This window comes from Palaemon carinicauda, chromosome 24, assembly GCF_036898095.1.
Source record: "Palaemon carinicauda isolate YSFRI2023 chromosome 24, ASM3689809v2, whole genome shotgun sequence".
NCBI classification, from domain to species: domain Eukaryota; kingdom Metazoa; phylum Arthropoda; class Malacostraca; order Decapoda; family Palaemonidae; genus Palaemon; species Palaemon carinicauda.
In genome coordinates, this window is record NC_090748.1 from 69,432,331 (window position 1) to 69,457,402 (window position 25,072).

The 25,072-nt window shown below is 38.5% G+C and overlaps 1 protein-coding gene across 1 annotated transcript in view; it reads left to right on the forward strand.

Moving 5' to 3' along the window:
• Nucleotides 1–25,072, forward strand: part of Ac13E (Adenylyl cyclase 13E) — a 286,840-nt gene that overhangs the window by 133,602 nt on the left and 128,166 nt on the right. The window contains exon 10 of the mRNA XM_068348168.1: nt 16,588–16,724. Within this exon, the coding sequence (XP_068204269.1) occupies nt 16,588–16,724 (137 nt within the window). The remainder of the gene's footprint in view (nt 1–16,587; nt 16,725–25,072) is intronic.

Genomic DNA, 25,072 nt, shown 5'->3' on the forward strand with positions numbered 1-25,072 from the left:
GGCAAGACCTACTAATACGCTGTTACTAACTGGATTTGTTTTCACAACTATTTGGTGAAGTACACTATTCTAGTTTTGAGCTTTCGCTATGCAGGTGTTTTATCTTCATCTCAAAACTTGAACTCGTTTTGGATAGATTTAATTAGGGTGACAAAGAGAGTATGGACTCTCTTTCACTTTTAAATGGCCGACCCTTCCCTTAGACGGAAGTGTGTTTAGGTTTTTAGTATTTTTGCTTAACACGTTATAGATCTATATATTTTATATCTCTCCGCCTTTATTAGGCCTCTTCGATTAACTTTCCATTTTTTATAAACATATAAAGATAATTTTTATGTTTTGTTTATATGCGACCTTTCCTGATAGTAGGCGGTCCTAACTTGGAACCGAAGTTAATCAACGTTGAGCCCGTTATATCGTATTTAGCCTTTAAAGAATTTAAAACTTTTTAAATTTAATGTTTTATGAAAGAATTTCTTTGGTAGTCTTCGCACTGTTTTCAAAGATGAACTAACGTTTAGTTTTTTAGACTACGCAGTTGTTGACGTTCAGGACGTTCAACATGCGCTCTATCGTTACGATAGAGAGAGAGTGTATCACGGTTTCACTTTGCAGTAAGAGTAAATCGATTCTGACGTTTTGTTCATTCTTTCTTAGCTTTAATGTTTTAAATTCTAAATTAAAGGAACTTTTTATTGGAAAACCTTTCAGTTTTTTTCCTTTAGTCAAATAACATGTTTTTTTGACGATATATAATTGGGCTCTTCTCTTAGGTGCGAAATCAAGAGAGAAAGAGAGAGAGAGATAGAGACGGAGGGAGAGAGAGGAGAGAAAACGTTCCGATCAAGCGGGTAACGTTGTTCTCGCGTTACTCTCGTCACTAGTCGCTGTACGGGGAAGAAGGTAAAACGTTTCTAGGGTTTTATTCTTGTCCCCAGGCTATGTGCGGTGAGAGATTGTAAACGTAGTTTATTTGAACTAGTGTTTAGTCTCTTTCCCAGCCACTGAAATTTTTATCTTTATGTTTTCTGTTTTTTGCTAGTATGAATGAGCTGCATTATACGACTGATTTCGCAATTACTACCTTTTAAATTAGGGTAGAATTGCGTGTTTCAGGTAGGAATCAGTAAAAGTTTCAATTTCAGTGAAATAAGTGCAAAACAGAAAATCAAAGTGATAAAGTGATATGTGCAAAGTGTTACAGTGTTGCGTCCGAGGGTTCGTCTGTTCGTGCCTGTCGTTCACCTAGTCCGGGACCTCTTGCAAGCTCCCAAGCCCAGGGGAGAAGTAATGTCGAACGACTTATGGGTTCGTCAGGCCTTGATGAACGAACAGACGTTTCCCTCCGTGGTTTCGGGCGTATCTACCCAAGATCGCCCCACCCACACAAAGACGAGAGAGCCCATTTATTTCTCGTCTGCGGAAGAGGTTTCTCGTAAGAAACCATGGACCAAGGTCTCGCAGCTTATTAAGCGCAAGTCGGTCCCTTCCGCGCAAGTCCAACGGCCCAGTTGTAGCCACTGGGTCAGTTCGGACTCGCTGCAGTCTTCCGACGACTGCTCACTTCCTAAGAGAGGCAAAGCGGTACCGCATCAGGCAGTCACACCGTCTGTTGCCGCACCTGCTCCTGTAGACCCTAAGTGGTCTTTGCTGCAGTCCATGCAGTCTCAGTTAACGTCATTAATGCGGGACTTTCGTGCGGAGAAGGTTGACACTGCACCAACCTCTAGCCTACAACCAACCACGGTTGTGCGTCCTCTGGACGCTGAGACGACCTTCTGCCGCACTCCAGCTGAGAGAGTCCCGCCACCCATGCGTTCCAGTGTACCCTGCCAGCCGCATGTTGACGTTCAGTAACGCACGGAACCTTCCGTTGACGTTCGCGAGGTACAACAACAGTCTAAGTTGTTTTGTTTTGACGCGGTGCGTCAACCTCCGCATTCTAGAGTTGTTTTGACTGCTCAGTATAGACAGTCAAAGCAGTCTCGAGTGAACACTGTATGTCCTCACGCACCTGTTGTGGTTGACAGTTCAGTTGTTGACAGTTCACAGACTGTCAAGCAGTTACATGACGTTGCCTTCTGGTCTGCTACTAATGCACCAGTGAGAGACTCACTGAGGTAACCTAGCTTTTATCGGACAAGGTTCCTGTAGCTGAGAAAGTGCTGTTCTCCCTCCTACTGATATTCCCTTGAGGACTCTGTCATTTGGAGAGGAGCCTTAAGCTGCTTAACCTCCTATGGATTTTAATTAAATCATGATGATTTTTTAAGGATCTTCGTCCGGATCTTGTAACTGCTGCTCCTCGTTCGCCTAAACGTCAGAACTTACACTAGGCCTAGCTACTTCGAAGCCGTTGTTTTTTAGCTAGTGCTCTCTCGCTCTCCTAGAGAGCGTTACGTTGGCTAGGCGACTGGTTTTTGCACCAGGAGGAGTTTTAGGGATACAGCCTTTGATTTCCCTTCTTTTAAACTGGCTTATAGAGCGAGAGTCTGATAGGACACGAGAGAAGTTCTCGGCTTGGGAGTTCATGCCTCTACCCAGATAGACTTCTCAATTCTGGTAGACTCGCCCTGGCGCCTAGCCAGGAGACGCTCCAAGTTGTTTACAGGTCAACTTCTCAACTTTTGTCGAGCCTTTGAAGTTTTGCTGTACTATTATGTCACACATAACAAGGCTTTCAGGGATGGTAAATGGTTCCGCCTCAGTCACTAACCCCGTCTGTTGCCACACCTGCTCCCGTAGACCCTAAAGGGCTTTGCTGCAAGACATGCAGTCCAAGCTTGCGTCCTTGATAGAGGACTTAAATGCGGAGAAGAACCTTCTGGCCAACAACCTTCCAACCGGTTGGTTGTGCGCCCTGTTGACGCTGAGGTAACCTACTCGCGTCTGCCAGTTGAGGTGGTTCCTCCTTCTGGCCAACAACCTTCCAACCGGTCGGTTGTGCGCCCTGTTGACGCTGAGGTAACCTACTCGCGTCTGCCAGTTGAGGTGGTTCCTCCACCGATGCGACCCAGTGTGGGTTGCCAGTCACACGTTGACGTTAAGCGACGCTCGGAGGTGGTTGTTGACGTTCAGGACGTTCAACAACCAGCAGAGGTGACTTGTTGTGACGCAGTGCGTCAACCTCAGCAACCCGGTAGGGTGTTGACTGCACAACCCAGACAGTCTAGACAGTTTCGGGTTGATGCTGTACTTCCTCGCGCACCCATGGTTGTTGACAGTTCACAGACTGTGCAGCAGTTCCATGATATTGCGTCCGGCTCCGTCACGCATCCACCAGTGCGACCGGATTCAGCGAGTCAGACGTTGCCCACTCCGTTGCCGTTTCCTCATCAGTTTCGGATGAGGAACCCTCTGATGAGGACGTTGCTGAACAAGACGATCAGCCCCCAGCCCTGCTATCCATCCAGAAGATGCTGAAGAAGGAACGCTGCCCAGTCAGGCTTTGGATGAGTCTGGTAGGGACACTGTCATCCGTGGATCAATTTGGGTCACTAGGAAGATTACACCTCCGTCCTCTTCTATACCATCTAGCTTTTCACTGGAAAAAGGACAAGACGCTAGAAGCGGTCTCGATCCCGGTTTCCGGAAAGATAAAGTCTTGTCTGACTTGGTGAAAGGACTATATCAACCTTAGAGAGGGTCTTCCCCTGACTGTTCAGACTCCCAACCACGTTCTCTTCTCGGACGCATCGCACGTAGGCTGGGGTGCGACATTAGACGGTCGGGAATGCTCGGGATTATGGAACTCGAGTCAAAGGACAAAGCATTTCAACTGCAAGGAGCTACTGGCAGTAAGTCTGACCTGGAAAAGCTTCAGGTCTCTCCTTCAAGGCAAAGTGGTGGAGGTGAACTCGGACAACACCACGACTTTGGCGTACATCTCCAAGCAAGGAGGGACCTACTCTCTGACATTGTACGAGATCGCAAGGGACTTCCTCACCTGGTCAAAAGGTCTAGACATATCACTAGTAACGAGGTTCATCCAAGGCAACTTGAATGTCATGGCAGATTGTCTCAGTCGGAAGGGACAAATAATTCCAACAGAATGGACCCTCCACAAGGTTGTATGCTAGAGACTTTGGGCCACCTGGGGCCAGCCAACCATAGATCTCTTCGCAACCTCGATGACCAAGAGGCTCCCAATATTTTGCTCACCAATCCCGGACCCAGCAGCAGTTCATATAGATGCCTTTCTACTAGATTGGTCACATCTAGATCTATATGCATTCCCTCCGTTGAAATTGTCAACAAGGTACTGCAGAAGTTCGCCTCTCACGAAGGGACAAGGTTGACGCTAGTTGCTTCCCTCTGGCCCGCGAGAGAATGGTTCACCGAGGTACTTCGATGGCTAGTAGACGTTCCCAGAACACTTCCCCTAAGGGTGGACCTTCTACGTCAGCCACGCGTAAAGAAGGTACACCAAGGCCTCCACGCTCTTCGTCTGACTGCCTTCAGACTATCGAAAGACTCTCGAGAGCTAGAGGCTTTTCGAAGGAGGCAACCAGAGCGATTGCTAGAGCAAGGAGAACATCCACCCTTATAGTCTACCAATCGAAGTGGGAAATCTTCCGAAACTGGTGCAAGTCAGTAGCCGTATCCTCGACCAGTACCTCTGTAACTCAAATAGCTGACTTCCTCTTATATCTGAGGAAAGAACGATCTCTCAGCTCCCACTATCAAGGGTTACAGAAGCATGTTGGCATCAGTCTTCCGTCACAGAGGCTTAGATCTTTCCAACAATAAAGATCTACAGGACCTCCTTAAGTCTTTTGAGACCACGAAGGAGCGTCGTTTGGTTACACCTGGTTGGAATTTAGACGTGGTACTAAGATTCCTTATGTCAGACAGGTTCGAACCGCTACAATCAGCCTCCCTGAAAGATCTCACCTTAAAGACTCTTTTCCTGGTATGCTTAGCCACAGCTAAAAGAGTCAGTGAGATTCATGCCTTCAGCAAGAACATCGGATTCTCATTCGAAACGGCTACATGTTCTACAACTTGGTTTTCTAGCCAAACTCGAGCTGCCTTCTCGGCCTTGGCCAATATCGTTCGATATTCCAAACTTATCGTATGGTTGGTAATGAACTAGAAAGAGTCTTATGTCCTGTAAGAGCTCTTAAGTTCTATTTAAAAACCTTTACGAGGCCCGTCTGAAGCTTTATGGTGTTCAGTTAAGAAACCATCTTTGCCTATGTCAAAGAATGCTTTATCCTATTTTATCAGACTGTTAATACGAGAAGCTCATTCCCATCTGAATGAGGAAGACCAAGCTTTGCTGAAGGTAAGGACATACGAAGTTAGAGCTGTCGCAACTTCCGTGGCCTTTAAACAAAATAGATCTCTGCAAAGTATAATCGACGCAACCTATTGGAAAAGAAAGTCAGTGTTCGCGTCTTTTTATCTTAAGAATGTCCAGTCTCTTTACGAGAACTGCTACACTCTGGGACCATTCGTAGCAACGAGTGCAGTAGTGGGTGAGGGCTCAACCACTACAATTCCCTAATTCCATAACCTTTTTAATCTTTCTCTTGAAATGTTTTATTATTGTTTTTGGGTTGTCCGGAAGGCTAAGAAGCCTTTCGCATCCTACTTGATTTGGCGGGTGGTCAAAGTCATTTCTTGAGAAGCGCCTGGATTAGAGGTTTTGATGAGGTCCTGTTGTATGGGTTGCAACCCTTGATACTTCAGATCCTAGGAGTCGCTCAGCATCCTAAGAGGATCGCGAGGCTCCGTAAGGAAGACGTACTTAAAAAGGCAGAGTAATTGTTCAAGTCGACTTCCTTACCAGGTACTTATTTATTTTATGTTTGTTATTTTGAATAACTGCTAAAAGGAAATACAAAATACTTAGCTCATAATAATGTAAACAAGTAATGCTGGTCTCTACCCACCCCCCTGGGTGTGAATCAGCCTATATAATCACCGGCTAAGTTTAATATTGAAAAATGTTATTTTTATTAATAAAATAAATTTTTGAATATACTTACCCGGTGATTATATATTAAAGGACCCTCCCTTCCTCCCCAATAGAGACCCAGTGGACCGAGGAGAAAATTGGTTCTGTGTTTACATTGAGTACTGAGTACCTGCTAGACAGATGGCGCTGTTGAGGTACACCCCCTACCTGCATAGCGATCGCTGGCGTATTTTGAACGTAGAGTTTTCTGTCGAGCAACAGAGTTGCAGCCTATATAATCACCGGGTAAGTATATTCAAAAATTTATTTTATTAATAAAAATAACATTTTTCTGTATCTGCGAGGCTGTTCAAAGTTCGCGAGTCAAGCACTACAAAATGTATCAAATCTATTGTCTTTTTAAGTATATTGGTAGCCCTAAATACGGTGATTTATAATAAATGTTACAAAACAATATCAACATTACATTTCATTAACATAATTTCATAATGAATAGCCTATTTAAGGATAAAATTCCACATCAACAATGAAATCAACTGTTAACTGTGCGAGTCCAGCTGACAAAATGTAAACAGAAATGTGGTTACGTTCTCGGCAATCTTTATCTTTCTCCAACCTTACGATAATTGTAATGGTAGTGTTAATGATGGTATATTAAAGCATTATTTTTGTTTAGTACAGTATATTTAAAAGCCTTATTTTTCCCTCTGGGCGTTCAAGGTTTTCACGAGTAGACTGGGTTTGTTTATCGGCAGTGAATAGCCTAAACTTCGGTAACGAGTCGTCAATATTTTGTCATATTTTAAACAGTATACATTTGATTTGCAAACATTGGTTTTATAGAGTAGACGGTAAAATAAAATCGAGAGAGAGAGAGAGAGAGAGAGAGAGAGAGAGAGAGAGAGAGAGAGAGAGAGAGAGAGAGAGAGAGAGAGAGAGAGAGAGGAATCCCCCCCTCTCTCTCTCTCTCTCTCTCTCTCTCTCTAGATTTTATTTCACCGTCTACTCTACAAAACCAATGTTTGCAAATCAAATGTATACTGTTTAAAATATGACAAAATATTGACGACTCGTTACCGAAGTTTAGGCTATTCACTGCCGATAAACGATAACAAACCCTTTAATGCAAACTAACTGTATCCTTTGATATTCCTCTATATTTATCACGAATTCCTTCTATACCTCCTCAGGCACTCTTATTTCAAATATCTAAATTATTCTTATCACAACTAACACCATCTAGTCATTTTCATTCCATTATATCTATTATTCCTCTGGATCTTATTCCCTTTCCTTATTCTGTTTATTCGATGAGATTCGTTTTTTCCCTTTACCGTCTTTCAGAATCTATTTTTAGCCACTGGCAACCAAATCCCCCCTTCCCCCGTCTCCTACCGTCTCCCCTGCGAGTCCACCCAGCCTATCTCATCACTCCCCCCACCTTCATCCTCCCCTGTTCTAGGTCTGTAACCTTCTGCGTCATAATCTCTCTCTCTCTCTCTCTCTCTCTCTCTCTCTCTCTCTCTCTCTCTCTCTCTCTCTCTCTCTCTCTCTCTCTCTCGTTATACAATACTTACAAATAGATGAAGAAACCAAAATCGGTTTTCTTGAAGTGTCAATTAAATACAAAACGAAAAAATTATACCGTGTATACATCCATTTCAATCATAGCTTAAAATACGGTAACCGATTTCGTCCGCAAACCACTATTTTTTAGGAAACACCATTCTATTCCAGAAAATTTTTACTCTTTAAATGTCAATTGCGCTATAATAAAACATGTACTTATGTTGTTAAATTTCGGGTGTGTTTTAAAAATCGAGTATTGCTAACTTATTTTTGTTTTACTTTTGGCTGTGATCACATCTAGCTTCCGCGCGAATACAATAACAAAGAATTGTTTACACCATTTCTTAACTTATTCAAACCATCTATACAGTTAATATTACATAAACACCAATGTGTTATAACCTATCATATTTATTGTTTAGTACTTTAAAACCATCTCTCTCTCTCTCTCTCTCTCTCTCTCTCTCTCTCTCTCTCTCTCTCTCTCTCTCTCTCTCTCTCTCTCTCTCTCTCATCGAACGTTATAGCGGGTAACCTAATTGTTCGGTGACTTTAAAAATAGGCCTAGTACTTTCTTCTTTACCTTTTTTGCATATGGATCCATAATTGAGGTGGGTACAAGTTGACTTATAACTGAAGTTAGGAAAAGTATTTTGGATATGGAAAGGACAATTATCTTTCGTAACAGTTTAGAATTATCGTAAGTTATCACTCTGTCATTAGCGGCAGTTTGCTATTGTGGATTAAACGCATAAGGAAAAAAAAAAAATTCCAGCTTTGCTACGAATTTAGGAATTTATATGGATACGGTAAGTAAAATATTTGTAATAACATAATGTTTACTAAATGTTTGTAATATTATTAGTTATGACTTAGATCATGTGTGTTTAATGCATTCGTTTGTTTATTATGATCGAAGATGGAGCGTAAACAAATGGAAGGTTTCCGTTTCAGGCGGCATCATAAAGAAAAACATTTCATAAATGGCATTCATTTCATTTATTTGAAAGTTCTAATAAAAAATAATTAGATCATTGGTAATAACAAATTCAACATATAATCTATACTTAGTAAAATTGCTGTCAATTCAAAAACACAGATGTACAGTAGGGTCCCGAATTATGCGAGAATTTGGTCAATTAATGACCTCGTGTAAATGGAAAATCGCGAATTTCGAAACACACAACTAACAGAAATAATTCCATTGCGGCCATGGCAACCAGCAATTTGCCTATTCAAATGTGTTTACTACCCATTTCCAATACTTTCTTTGTACTATACTGTATTTCTTTATAATATCAAATTGTTTTTGTAAATAAATAAAACATTTAATATACTTTAAAGTTCTAATAACTTGAAAAATGGTTAAAATTACAACCAGGATAGGTGTAAACACCATATATTTCCCGTTATAACACAACCCAAAATACAGACAAATTTTAATGTTTGTCATATCTATTGTATAATACAACTGGTGAATAGCAAAACCATCACTCTATAGACTAGCTTGTTGTATGATTGAAAATCCAGAATTATAAAAATAAAGGCGATTTTATATCATGCGTTTCCTAAACACTCTAAAAAGACAATAGAAAACGACAACCAATGTTTTGTTTACGTTTATCTCCGATCACAACGAAGAAACAGACGCATTTATACTGTATATATATATATATATATATATAATATATATATATATATATATATATATACTGAATGTTGAGGATAAAAGGGAGGTAGATATGATAGTTGTTGCAGGTGTTGAAGTGCCAGTGATGGGAGAGGAGAATGACAGAGAGATTACAAGAGAGGAAGTGAGGAGAGCACTATCTGAAACGACAGTAGGAAAAGCACCTGGTATTGATGGTATGAGAACGGAGTTGTTGAAGGAAGGGGGGTTTGACTGTACTAGAATAGTTGGTGAGATTGTTTAATGTGTTTTGTGTTGTCAATGGTACCAGTAGATTGGGTTTGTGCATGTATTGTACCACTATATAAGGGCAAGGGAGATGTGCATGAGTTTTGTAATTCAAGGGGTATTAGTTTGTTGAGTGTGGTTGGAGAAGTGTATGGTAGAGTACTGATTAATAGGATTAAGGATAAAACAGAGAATGCAATCGTAAAAGTACAGGGTGGTTTTAGAAGAGGTAGGGGTAGTATTAATCAGATTTTTACAATTAGGCAGATATGCGAGAAATATTTATCGAAAGGTAAGGAGGTGTATGTTGTGTTTATGGATCTGAAGAAAGCGTATGATAGAGTTGATAGGGAAGCGATGTGGAATGTGATGAGGTTATATGGAATTGGTGGAAGGATGTTGCCATCAGGGAAAAGTTTCTACGAAGATAGTAGAGCATGTGATAGGATAGGAAATGAGGTGAGCGATTGGTTTCAAGTGAGAGTGGGGCTGAGACAGGGATGTGTGATGTCGCCATGGTTGTTTAACTTGTATGTTGATGGAGGGGTGAGAAAGGTGAATGCTCGAGTGCTTGGACGATGATTGAAACTGATAGACGAGAATGATCATGAATGGGATGTAAATCAATTGTTTGCGGATGAAACTGTACTGGTTGCAGACTCAGAAGAGAAGCGTGGCCGATTAGTGACAGAATTTGGAAGGGTGTGTGAGAGAAGGAAGTTAAGAGTTAATGTGGGTAAGAGTAATGTTATGAGATGTTCGAGAAGGGAAGGTGGTGCGAGGTTCAATATCATGTTGAATGGAGAGTTACTTGAAGAAGTAGATTGGTTTAAGTACTTTGGGTCTGTTGTTGCCGCAAATGGTGGAGTGGAAGCAGATGTACGTGAGAGAGGGAATGAAGGATACAAAGTGCTGGGGGCTGTGAACAATAGAGGGTTAGGCATGAATGTAAAGAGAGTTCTGTATGAGAAAGTGATTGTACTAACTGTGATGTATGGATCGGAGTTGTGGGAAATGAAAGTGACGGAGAGACAGAAATTGAATGTGTTTGAGATGAAGTGTCTGAAGAGTATGGCTGGTGTATCTTGAGTAGATAGGGTTTGGAACGAAGTAGTGAGGGTGAGAACGGGTGTAAAAATTATTTAGCAGGTAGAGTGGATATGAATGTGTTGAGGTGGTTTGGCCATGTTGAGAAAATGGAAAATGGCTGTCTGCTAAAGAAGGTGATGAATGCAAGAGTTGATGGGAGAAGTACAAGAGGAAGGCCAAGGTTTGGGTGGATGGATGGAGTAAAGAAAGCTCTGGGTGATAGGGATAGATGTGAGAGAAGCAGTAGAGCGTGCCAGAAATAGGAATGAATGGCAAGCGATTGTGACGCAGTTCCGGTAGGCTCTGCTGCTTCCTCCGGTCGCCTTGGATGACCGCAGAGGTAGCAGCAGTAGGGGATTCAGCTTATAAAATTTCATCTGTGGTGGATAATGGGGAGGGTGGGTTGTGGCACCTTAGCAGTACCAGCCAAACTCGGTTGAGTCCCTCGTCAGGCTGGGAGGAGCGTAGAGGGGAAGGGTCCCCTTTTTTATTTGTTTGATGTTATATATATATATATATATATATACAGTAGGGTCCCGAATTAAGCGTGTTCGAATTACACGATTCCCCTTTTCCACGATCGCTATTTTTCAAAAATAAATTTTCTGTATCCACGAGGCTGTTCAAAGTTCGCGAGTCAAGCACTACAAAATGTATCAAATCTATAGTCTTTTTAAGTATATTGGTAGCCCTAAATACGGTGATTTATAATAAATGTTACAAAACAATATTAACATTACATTTCATTAACATAATTTCATGATGAATAGCCTATTTAAGGATAAAATTCCACAACAATGAAATCAACTGTTAACTGTGCGAGTCCAGCTGACAAAATGTAAACAGAAATGTGGTTACGTTCTCGGCAATCTTTATCTTTCTCCAACCTTACGATAATTGTAATGGTAGTGTTAATGATGGTATATTAAAGCATTATTTTTGTTTAGTACAGTATATTTAAAAGCCTTATTTTTCCCTCTGGGCGTTCAAGGTTTTCACGAGTAGACTGGGTTCGTTTATCGGCAGTGAATAGCCTAAACTTCGGTAACGAGTCGTCAATATTTTGTCATATTTTAAACAGTAGGCTATACATTTGATTTGCAAACATTGGTTTTGTAGAGTAGACGGTAAAATAAAATCTAGAGAGAGAGAGAGAGATTTGATGGCAGAAATCTCTCTCTCTCTCTCTCTCTCTCTCTCTCTCTCTCTCTCTCTCTCTCTCTCTCTCTCTCTCTCTCTCTCTCTCTCTCTCTCTCTAGATTTTATTTTACCGTCTACTCTACAAAACCAATGTTTGCAAATCAAATGTATACTGTTTAAAATATGACAAAATATTGACGACTCGTTACCGAAGTTTAGGCTATTCACTGCCGATAAACGATAACAAACCCTTTAATGCAAACTAACTGTATCCTTTGATATTCCTCTATATTTATCACGAATTCCTTCTATACCTCCTCAGGCACTCTTATTTCAAATATCTAAATTATTCTTATCACAACTAACACCATCTAGTCATTTTCATTCCATTATATCTATTATTCCTCTGGATCTTATTCCCTTTCCTTATTCTGTTTATTCGATGAGATTCGTTTTTCCCTTTACCGTCTTTCAGAATCTATTTTTAGCCACTGGCAACCAAATCCCCCCTTCCCCCGTCTCCTACCGTCTCCCCTGCGAGTCCACCCAGCCTATCTCATCACTCCCCCCACCTTCATCCTCCCCTGTTCTAGGTCTGTAACCTTCTGCGTCATAATCTCTCTCTCTCTCTCTCTCTCCTCTCTCTCTCTCTCTCTCTCTCTCTCTCTCTCTCTCTCTCTCTCTCTCTCTCGTTATACAATACTTACAAATAGATGAAGAAACCAAAATCGGTTTTCTTGAAGTGTCAATTAAATACAAAACGAAAAAATTATACCGTGTATACATCCATTTCAATCATAGCTTAAAATACGGTAACCGATTTCGTCAGCAAACCACTATTTTTTAGGAAACACCATTCTATTCCAGAAAATTTTTACTCTTTAAATGTCAATTGCGCTATAATAAAACATGTACTTATGTTGTAAAATTTCGGGTGTGTTTTAAAAATCGAGTATTGCTAACTTATTTTTGTTTTACTTTTGGCTGTGATCACATCTAGCTTCCGCGCGAATACAATAACAAAGAATTGTTTACACCATTTCTTAACTTATTCAAACCATCTATACAGTTAATATTACATAAACACCAATGTGTTATAACCTATCATATTTATTGTTTAGTACTTTAAAACCATCTCTCTCTCTCTCTCTCTCTCTCTCTCTCTCTCTCTCTCTCTCTCTCTCTCTCTCTCTCTCTCATCGAACGTTATAGCGGTAACCTAATTGTTCGGTGACTTTAAAAATAGGCCTAGTACTTTCTTCTTTACCTTTTTTGCATATGGATCCATAATTGAGGTGGGTACAAGTTGACTTATAACTGAAGTTAGGAAAAGTATTTTGGATATGGAAAGGACAATTATCTTTCGTAACAGTTTAGAATTATCGTAAGTTATCACTCTGTCATTAGCGGCAGTTTGCTATTGTGGATTAAACGCATAAGGAAAAAAAAAAATTCCAGCTTTGCTACGAATTTAGGAATTTATATGGATACGGTAAGTAAAATATTTGTAATAACATAATGTTTACTAAATGTTTGTAATATCATTAGTTATGACTTAGATCATGTGTGTTTAATGCATTCGTTTGTTTATTATGATCGAAGATGGAGCGTAAACAAATGGAAGGTTTCCGTTTCAGGCGGCATCATAAAGAAAAACATTTCATAAATGGCATTCATTTCATTTATTTGAAAGTTCTAATAAAAAATAATTAGAACATTGGTAATAACAAATTCAACATATAATCTATACTTGGTAAAATTGCTGTCAATTCTAAAACACAGATGTATAAATGCGTCTGTTTCTTCGTTGTGATCAGAGTTAAACGTAAACAAAACATTGGTTGTCGTTTTCTATTCTGCTTTTTAGCGTGTTTAGGAAACGCATGATATAAAATCGCCTTTATTTTGATAATTCTCGATTTTCAATCATACAACAAGCTAGTCTATAGAGTGATGGTTTTGCTATTCACCAGTTGTATTATACAATAGATATGACAAACATTAAAATTTGTCTGTATTTTGGGTTGTGTTGTAACGGGAAATATATGGTGTTTACACCTATCCTGGTTATAATTTTAACCATTTTTCAAGTTATTAGAACTTTAAAGTATATTAAATGTTTTATTTATTTACAAAAACAATTTGATATTATAAAGAAATACAGTATAGTACAAAGAAAGTATTGGAAATGGGTAGTAAACACATTTGAATAGGCAAATTGCTGGTTGCCATGGCCACAATGGAATTATTTCTGTTAGTTGTGTGTTTCGAAATTCGCGATTTTCCATTTACACGAGGTCATTAATCGACCAAATTCTCGCATAATTCGGGACCCTACTGTATATATATATATATATATATATATATATATATATATATATATATATATATATATATATATATATATATATATATGTATATATGTATACAGTATATATCTATATATGTATATATATATATATATATATATATATATATATATATATATATATATATATATATATATATATATATATATATATATATATATAAATATGTATATATAAATGTATTATATGTATACATATTTATATGTATGTATATATACATATATATATATATATATTTCAATTAAGCCATGTATATTAATACATTAAAGTCTGTATTCTTTTAACGACCTCGGGATCAGAGCCCTAGGCGAAATCACTCAAAGACTATAGTACAGTATCAGACCGGCCGGGATTTGAACCCTGGTCCTGGATACCTGTATACCAGTGACCATGCCACTTCGTGGCTGAGTGGCATGGTCACTGGCATACAGCTATCCTGAACCAGGGTTCAAATCCCAGCCGGTCTGATACTATAGTCTTTGAGTGATTTTGCCTGGGGCTCTGATCCCGAGGTCATTAAGAGAATCCAGACTTTAATATATTAATATGTATGGCTTATTTGAAATATGAAAAACACGTTTAAATGTGCAAAAATTTATCACACACACACACACACATATATATATATATATATATATATATATATATATATATATATATATATATATATATATATATATATATATATATCTATCTATATATATATATATCTATATATATATATATATATATATATATATATATATATATATATATATATATATATATATATATATATATATATATATATATATATATAAAATCATCATCTCTATGCCTATTGACGCAAAGGTCCTCTGTTAGATTTCGACAGTCATCTCTATCTCGAGTTTTTCAATCGATACTTCTATATTCATTATCTCCTACTTCATGCTTCATAGTTCTCAGCTATGTAGGCCTGGGTCTTCCAACTTTTTAGTACCTGGTGGAGAATAATTGAAATTTTCAATTTTTCTCTAGTATTTCTAAGCCGGGAGATTCTTAGCACCCCGCTACGCCCGGGACAGTACTAGTGTACTTAACCTGTTAAAAATGACACCTAAATATTTAGATAGGCATCAAAACTAAATTTTAACTCCCATGCTCTTTAAGAATAAGGATTAACTTGTAAAACCCATGAGAGAGGTTTAAAATATCTTTCATTCATTTTGCTTAATTTTTTACCAACCTAGATTAATTATTATCTTTATTGTATTTTTTAGCTAACTTATTGTGTAGAATTTGTTCCTTGACTTGTAAATACTTGATGAAGGAGGTATCCTGGAAATTTATTTGACTATTATAAGTATTCATGGATTGGTAAAAAGTTTCTCCCAATGTCCCACATGATAAAATAGGGAAAGCGCTTATTTGATTTAGTCCTTGACAATTGACTGATTCTCAATAGGGGACCAGTATTTTAATCTTTGATTTTTCCCTGTTCTCTTGTCAAGGGGAATTGTATTCACTGTACAGTACTCTCATTTCCAACATCACATTTTCTTTAACTATGAAAGAAATAAAAAAAGTTGAAACTGTATTAATAATATAGGGACTTATTAGTTTTGAAGAATCCTTTATTTTACTCTTTATTGCTCTGTAAACAATATTGGACTGCATTGTATGTAGCAAATACTATTTAGAGTAAATCTGAAATGCTAAAGGGAGATATTAGTTACTAAAAGGAGATACTTTATCCTATTTCTTCTTGTTTATCTCATTTTAATTTTACTGTATAATTGTTTGACCTTAATAAATTGAGTTTGTTTAAGTGAGGTACTAATCCCTAACATTTTTTTATTCAAATAGAAAAGCCTGTGATAAGCCAGTGGCTGAGCTTGCAAGCAAACGACAAGCATAGCCATTTAAACATGATGCAACCAAACAGTTTATCGGGTCTTAAACAGATTAGATTTAAAGCAAAAAATTTTACTCAAAGGGAATCATGCAATTTGCCATGTCATCCTATTGAAAGGTTGTTAAGGAATGCTCATTTCCAGAGGAGTGATGTATGATCCAGACTACCATCTCGACACGTAAAAGATAAGCAATGGTTTAATGGCACTTACTTAACCTCGTAATATAGTTGTTTGAAAAGAGTGACTGGAAATATGGGAATGCTAGGGTTTTGCAACATAAGGGTCTAAAGTAGTTAAAAAATTGAGACTCTACGAGAGGATTTTTAATATGGTATGTACTGTGAACCATCAGAACCCTTACGGAATGGTATAATAGAACCACTAGCTACCAACTAAAGAGTTAGGTTATGGTTTGAATCAGGGTAGGTTATGCCTGAAAAATACCCTGAAATGAAGGACACATTGTTGAGCTTCCACAAAATAAGCAAATGATGTTTAATTCTCAATACTTAATGACTATCAAAACTGAATTTGTTAGGACTGTATTAAAGTCAAAGGCTATAGTGCTATCATCATCATTAGACTCCTATTTTTGTACCTGGTAATTTGTAAATTGGGAACAGTATTCTTATGTTGAATTATATCCATATTTGTAATGATTTATAAAAGATTGGAATTTATAACAAGGATACTTGATTGCAGGAAATAATACGGTAAATAAAGGTTCTGGAGAGCTCAACACCTACTTCATACTTGGACTTGAGAAAAAGGATGATGAGTTTGACATAATGGGAAAAGGAGGTAAACCCTATGATCCTCATTCGCATCATCATTCAAAGGTATGATATTTTCTTTGTGATTTTTTCAGATAATTTTTTTTCCTATGCCAGCATGCTTTATTTTGTCATAGTACATACAGTACTTTGAATTTGTTTCATTACAAATCCATTGCTTATAATTAGCCATTTTCTTGTGCACGCTAAATTATAAATATATCTATTATGACACTTCCCCAATTTTTGGAGGTAGCTGACATTAAAAAAAAAGAAACAAAAGGGGATCTTACTTCATATCATTCCTCTTTGTTCATCGAGGGACTTGGCCAAGATTGACTGGTACACCTTCATTGGATGTGTTCAATTGTTTGTGGGGTTGCCCCACATGGTCATTCAGGGTTGGTGGCTAATCCCCATTTGTGCCGGTTATATCGAGTTTTGCCCACTTTTACCCTTTCTCTGTATAGGGTTACCCAGTCCTTCTTGATGAGGGTTGTTCCACTGAGCAGTCCTTCATTTGGGAAGGGCAGCGCCTCATTGGATGGCCGTTGGTCACTTTCCTGCCACTTTTCTAGCTTATGAGCAGCTGTACAGATTGGTTCTAGTCCATCCACTGTTGCAAAGCTTTTGTGGGATTTGAGTCATTGCCTTACTTCCTAATGATTGTGATGTGGATGCCTAGGGTCATTAATTTGTTTGTGCTTTTCAGTTTTTTCTAGCGTTTCTCATAAGACACTCAAATGTCCTGACTACCCTCTCCACCTATTACAAAAAGTGGCACCTCCATGCCAATCCAAGCAAAACATAGGTATGTGCCTTCTACCTGAACAATCACCAGGCAAACGGAAAGTTAAAGATCAAAGGGGGGTAACGAAGAACTGGAAAATCACCCCTACCCAGTCATTCTTGACAGAATACACTCATTAAAGAGTACACGAACAAAAGCAAACATAAAGTAGCCACTAGGAAAAACCTCAGCAAACCTGCCAACACCAGCCAGGAAACAGACCCTGAGACTCTGAGACAGACAGCCCTAGCACTTTGTTACTCTACTGCGGAATGCTGTGCACCAGTGTGGGTAAAATCATGCCATGTATTGGTGTGCTACTGTTGTTAACACACATTTGGGTTCTCTTCAAATGTCATCTTCAATGTGTTATAGATTAGATTTGGTATGTTACATCTTCAAGTAAAGTCTAAGTAAGTTAACTTTAAAATAGTTTATTCTTTAAAAACAGTATTAACATCTCCATCACAGGAGTATAGATGGTTTGGTCGGATGACCATTCCGTATGACATCTCAAAGTGAATTGCCACAAATATCCATATTCACGTTAAAGTTTAATTAGTTATCTCAGCACTTAAGGATTTATAGTAAACACAACATTAATACTGGAAGGTACTTGTTCCGTTCTCATAGACAACTCTTTCTCACGGGCTTGGTTGTGTTTACTCTTCATGAAAAATGTTACATTGCTGAGGTTTGGCCTTCGCATCCTGCTTATGATATGACTATGGCATTTCTCACACTTCTCTTACTTCCGCAGTGACCTGTAGGTCATGTGTTTTAAACAAGTAATATCTATATATTACTTTAGCTCGGTCAGCTACCGAAATTTTTGAAAATTTAACAATACGTCAAAATATGTTTACTAGGAGTGTGACTGGATAATACAGTGTATATATTCTTTTATTTTTTTTTTCAACTAGCCATAAGCAAATGAGGACGAATGTTCAAATAGGCACATTAAAAAAATAAAAATGCATACTTAACAAATATTGCCAAAACAAAGAAAAAACGCATGATAAATACAGATGATATATATGGTACATTGCTAGCAAACGATTATATGGTACCAACAAAAAAAAAATACTGATATACATATGATTCGGTAACTTTGTTAAAGAATAGTTGTTACCTTTGTCAAAAATATAGATTATTATAATACGGTAACTAATAAAAATATTTGTTACCTTGGTAAAGATACAATTTTAGTGCACAAACACAAATTCCTGGTACGTACACGTACCACGGTTTCGTATATACAGTATATATATATATATATATATATATATATATATATATATATATATATATATATATATATATATATATATATACAGTGATACCTCGGTACTCGACCATAATCCGTTCGAGATCCGTGTTCGACCTCCGATTTGTTCGAGTACCGAATTTTTTTTCCCCATAAGAAATAATGGTATATATTCTATTCCGTTCCCAAGCACTCGAACAGGCCCAAAATATTAATAAAACGTGTACCTAAACAACAATAATTATCTAAATGTGTATGAAATTGGTCAGAAAATCCTATAAAACAATTTTAAACCATTTACTGTACTAAAATAAAACAATTTTAAACCATTTTCTGTACTGTAGTGAACATACCTTTGAGCAGCGGTTCGATGGCATACAGGGATGGATGTGGAGAGGATGGAAGGGGGAGGTTACTGCTTGGAAGGAGAGTCCCCTTCCATGATGTGGCGGGGTAGTTCTCCTTCAGGAGTTGTTTCTCTCTCCAATGAAAGGGTGGGCAGATCTATTTCAGGGGTTTCTTCTCTTCTTTGTCTCTTCTTTGGAGGAGAAACAGGCTTTGATGTAGCAGCTTTCTTTTCTTTTGTGAAAAACTGGTCTATTGTTAATTGTTTCTTCCTCCTCTGCAGTATTCTTCGAAAATGATACATGACACTATCATTAAACATATGCACTGCCCGGTTTGCTACTGCAATTTCTGGGTGGTATTTTTCAGCAAAAGCCTGCACATCTGCCCACTTGGAACAAATTTCATTGATGAGAGAACTTGGAACATCCTCCCTTACCTCATCCTCTTCTGAAGATTCCTGCTCCACAATCAGATCCTGCTGCTGTTGTTGTTGCAGGTGCAACAATTCCTCCACAGTCAACTCGGTAGAATGGCTTTCTACAAGCTCATCAATATCATCCTTGTCGACCTCAAGCCCCAAACTCCTGCCCATGACAACAATTTCCTCAACGACATCAGTGTCATCAGAAATTACAGGGGTAGCAGTGCTTGGACCCGCCTCTGGTTGGAAACCTTCAAACTCCCTCTCTGTGACACATGATGGCCACAGCTTACGCCAGGCAGAGTTCAATGTCCTATAGGTCACACCTCGCCAAGCTTGGTCAATCATGTTAACAGAGTTGAGGATGCTGAAGTGTTCCTTCCAGAATTCCTTTAGGGTCAACTTCGTGTCACTGGTCACTTCAAAACACTTTCTGAAAAGGGCCTTGGTATAGAGTTTTTTGAAGTTTGAAATGACCTGTTGGTCCATGGGCTGGAGTATGGGAGTAGTATTGGGGGGCAAGAATTTGATTTTGATAAAGCTGTATTCTTCTTTCAAGTCATCCTCGAGACCTGGAGGATGTGCAGGAGCATTGTCCATAACCAGAAGACATTTCATTGGCAAGCTCTTTTCAATGAGGTAAGCCTTAACCTGGGGGGCAAACACTTCGTTTATCCACTCAGTAAAGAATTGTCTTGTGACCCAAGATTTAGTGTTCGAGCGCCACATAACTGGTAGTGCACTTTTACAAATATTATTTCGTTTGAACACCCGGGGGTTGTCCGAGTGGTACACTAACAAGGGTTTGATCTTGCAATCGCCACTTGCATTTGCACACAGCAACAATGTTAGCCTATCTTTCATTGGCTTGTGACCTGGCATCTTCGTCTCGTCCTTGGTAATGTACGTATTGGCTGGCATTTTCTTCCAAAATAACCCAGTCTCATCACAATTAAAGACTTGTTGTGCGATCAAATTTTGTTCATTTATGTACCGATCGAATTCCCCCACGTATTTATCGGCTGCAATTTGATCCGAACTAGCTGCCTCCCCATGCCTAGTAACACGATGAATACCTGTTCTATTACGAAACTTTTCAAACCAACCCCTGCTCGCTTTAAATGTAAATGAATCACTTTCACTGGTACTCGGACTTTTCTTCACTAATTCTTCATAGATATGCAACGCTTTTTCACAAATGAACGCTTCACTAACACTTTCCCCGGCCAACTGTTTTTCTTTAATAAATATTAAAAGCAACTTTTCCATCTCCTCAATCACTTGTGGCCTTTGCTTAGTTACCGCCGTAACTCCCGTTGCAACATTCGCCTTCTTAATCATTTCTTTATGCTTTAAAAACGTAGAAATGGTCGACTTCGCCATTCCGTATTCTACCGCTAAATCGGACACTCGTACACCATTCTCATATTTCGCTATAATTTCCTTCTTCAACTCGATCGTTGTTCGCACTGTTTTCCTCTTCTCCTTCCCCTTAACACTCATTACTTTCTTGGGACTCATTATGAAAGCTAAAAAAGCAATTAAAAGCACTGAAAATCACTAAATCACAACGAATGCTGATCGCGCGTTGTCTGAGTGACGCTCTCGAGAGAACTGATGCTTCCCGAACAAGCGAGAGTGGCCGAGATGGCGCGATCATCACAAAGCCCATGCGGTCGTCACGTGTTCGGCTGGTCGAGTACCGAATTTTTGGTCGAGCACCGCAGCAAAAATTTCTCGAAAATTTTGGTCGAACTCCGAATTGTTCGAGTATAGAGTCGTTCGACTACCGAGGTATCACTGTATATATATATATATAATATATATATATATATATATATATATATATATAGGGCTTATACATTTTATTAGATGCCCATAGATTCTTTATTTTAACATTCATGCATATATATTTTATTAGGTGCCCAAAAAAATGATTTATTTTTAAAATGTTTTTTAAAATGCAAATGTTCTATAGTCTCTTCAATTACATATTACTAGCGTACTAACTGCTTTTCGTGCACAACACTTTTCCAAGACAATTCTACTCTGAACGAATGAAGGGGCCAGTTTCAAACGGCTTTAAATTGAATTAAATAAGGAGTTTTGTCTGGACATGGCAAAACGTTCTGTTTGAGCTCCAATTTATTTCTCTTTAACTTACGTCAAACAAGGATGTTAAAGGCGATAAATATCATCACCGTAACGCTGATTACTGCTAGTAACACGTAGAATCGACGTTCTGCATAAGTTGGTGTCGGGTGGTCCATCTCGGTCAATTTCATCAACCGCTTAGCCACACGTGCATTGTATGGGAGAGGTAAAGATGGAATTGTTGTCGACCACGTGAAGTTCGCGAAGTAGGCTCGTTCTCTGATGATAGTCTTGATTCCATGAACCGTGTAATTCGGGGACGTACCGATACAACCATCTGCTGCAACGAAGATTTGGGAATAGGACGTGGATCCGTCCGGGCATGATACATTGAAGCCGGCCTTGTCGTATCGTATCCACGAGCCGTTGTTCAGTCTGCAATTGAACTTATTATCGTCAAAGGGATAAAGCTTTTCCAGACAATTTTCATGTGTATGGGAGAGAGCACCGTCTAGCACTATGCCTAACTCGCATGAATCCATTGAGTTTTTATGGAATTCAAAGGAGTCAGCTGTACATATTTTTTTATCCATTGCGTCTGAACAGTGAGTTAATTGATTTAAGTCTTTAATGACCGTATATGTTTCCTTGTCTGGGGAAATCAATACGTGTCCTGTCAAACTGGATATTACTGGATTTGAGTGATTCGTCATGAAAGTCGGAAATGGTGATATCCTGGAAGATTGCCAGGCATCGGAAGAATCAAAAGGAATTGTAATCATAATCCTGTGATTTTCAACGCTTATTGTAATTAGGCTGTAATAAAATTCTAACGTGCGTCTAACAAAGGAACATAATCTAATTTCTCCCGTCCGTTTTCCACAATTAACGTTAAGTCTCTTATTGGCAACAAATGCGGTGACAGTACACCTTTAGTCGCTAACGTGATAGCTTCCACATAGTCTTTTGATTTCTCAATGAAATGTGCAATTCTATTATTTATGTGATCTATTTTTGAACCATAATACGTTAACGTTGCCAACAAATCTTGTACTTCCATAATCTGACTGATATTACTAGAATGTTCGTTTACCAAACTCATAATTTGATTGATTGAAGCTAACTGATTCCTTAGTTCTGACATAATCAATTCATTTTCATGAGTCAAAAACTCAATTTTCTTATTTTGATTACTAATCTTAAGACGATTGGAAATTCCTAAGCCTAAACTTGCAATAGAACCAAAGATGTTTAGTGCAGCAAAAATAAACGGGTTACGTTTCTCAAGATTATCGTGTCCTACTGTCCACATCAAAAGGTCACGAGCCAAAGATTCTGCCTCGTAAGTCTTATTTTGCAAGTCGTCAGATAGCATCTCTGCAACTTTTAGTGTCGATGCAAGCGAACTCTCTGTATTAAAAGGAAAGTGTCTTCTATGCATTTCATTTAATGAAACGGCAAACCTTGAAATGGCGCTCTTTAAGCTAGTGACGTCATTCTCTGGGAGAAAAATTGCTTGCATACGCACTTCAACAACTACGTTACTTGACGTAATAAAAACGTCTTCTTGTCTTTCAACTATAGTGCCATATTTAAAATCTATACTTTTAGTTTTAGAGCTCATCCCACACGAGAAAAATGTCTGAGCGAACAATATCACTCCTAACAATAAAAACTTCATCTTCGAAACCTGTAATGAGAAAAATATATGTAATTACTCCTATATTTAGAAGAAAAAACTTTTAACATATAATGTTCACAAAAATAAAAAAAAATAAAAATCTTTCCCTCACTTCTTTCCCCCTTATTTTAATTTCTTATGTGAGCCAATGGTACGATTCTCTCATCAGTGGGTTGGGATACGTTTTGAACTCTAAACCTATTGGCCGTTAATGTTTCCAAAATGTTAAATGGGCCTTCAAACTTAGGTGTTAGTTTATAATTGAGTCCTTTACGTACATTTACCTGTATGTATACATTATCACCCACAGTATATGTTTTAGTTGGCTTCGCTATTTTATCATGATTCCTTTTCATTATGATTTGTGATTCTTCTAAATTCTTTCGAAGGATATCAAAACGACTTTTGCCTTCATTTATACATTCTTTTAAAGGATTTAGATTAGTTACCGTATTATAATAATCTATATTTTTGACAAAGGTAACAACTATTCTTTAACAAAGTTACCGAATCATATGTATATCAGTAGATTGGGTCTGTGCATGTATTGTACCACTATATAAGGGTAAGGGAGATGTGCATGAGTGTTGTAATTCAAGAGGTATTAGTTTGTTGAGTGTAGTTGGAAAAGTGTATGGTAGAGTACTGATTAATAGGATTAAGGATAAAACAGAGAATGCAATCTTGGAAGTACAGGGTGGTTTTAGAAGAGGTAGGGGTTGTATGAATCAGATTTTTACAGTTAGGCAGATATGCGAGAAATATTTAGCAAAAGGTAAGGAGGTGTATGTTGCGTTTATGGATCTGGAGAAAGCATATGATAGAGTTGATAGGGAAGCAATGTGGAATGTGATGAGGTTATATGGAGTTGGTGGAAGGTTGTTGCAAGCAGTGAAAAGTTTCTACAAAGGTAGTAAAGCATGTGTTAGGATAGGAAATGAAGTGAGCGATTGGTTTCCGGTGAGAGTGGGGCTGAGACAGGGATGTGTGATGTCGCCGTGGTTGTTTAACTTGTATGTTGATGGAGTGGTGAGAGAGGTGAATGCTCGAGTGCTTGGACGAGGATTAAAACTGGTAGGCGAGAATGATCATGAATGGGAGGTAAATCAGTTGTTGTTTGCGGATGATACTGTACTGGTAGCAGACACAGAAGAGAAGGTTGACCGACTAGTGACAGAATTTGGAAGGGTGTGTGAGAGAAGGAAGTTGAGAGTTAATGTGGGTAAGAGTAAGGTTATGAGATGTACGAGAAGGGAAGGTGGTGCAAGGTTGAATGTCATGTTGAATGGAGAGTTACTTGAGGAGGTGGATCAGTTTAAGTACTTGGGGCCTGTTGTTGCAGCAAATGGAGGAGTGGAAGCAGATGTACGTCAGAGAGTGAATGAAGGTTGCAAAGTGTTGGGGGCAGTTAAGGGAGTAGTAAAAAATAGAGGGTTGGGCATGAATGTAAAGAGAGTTCTATATGAGAAAGTGATTGTACCAACTGTGATGTATGGATCGGAGTTGTGGGGAATGAAAGTGATGGAGAGACAGAAATTGAATGTGTTTGAGATGAAGTGTCTGAGGAGTATGGCTGGTGTATCTCGAGTAGATAGGGTTAGGAACGATGTGGTGAGGGTGAGAACGGGTGTAAGAAAGGAGTTAGCGGCTAGAGTGGATATGAATGTGTTGAGGTGGTTTGGCCATGTTGAGAGAATGGAAAATAGCTGTCTGCTAAAGAAGGTGATGAATGCAAGAGTTGATGGGAGAAGTACAAGAGGAAGGCCAAGGTTTGGGTGGATGGATGGTGTGAAGAAAGCTCTGGGTGATAGGA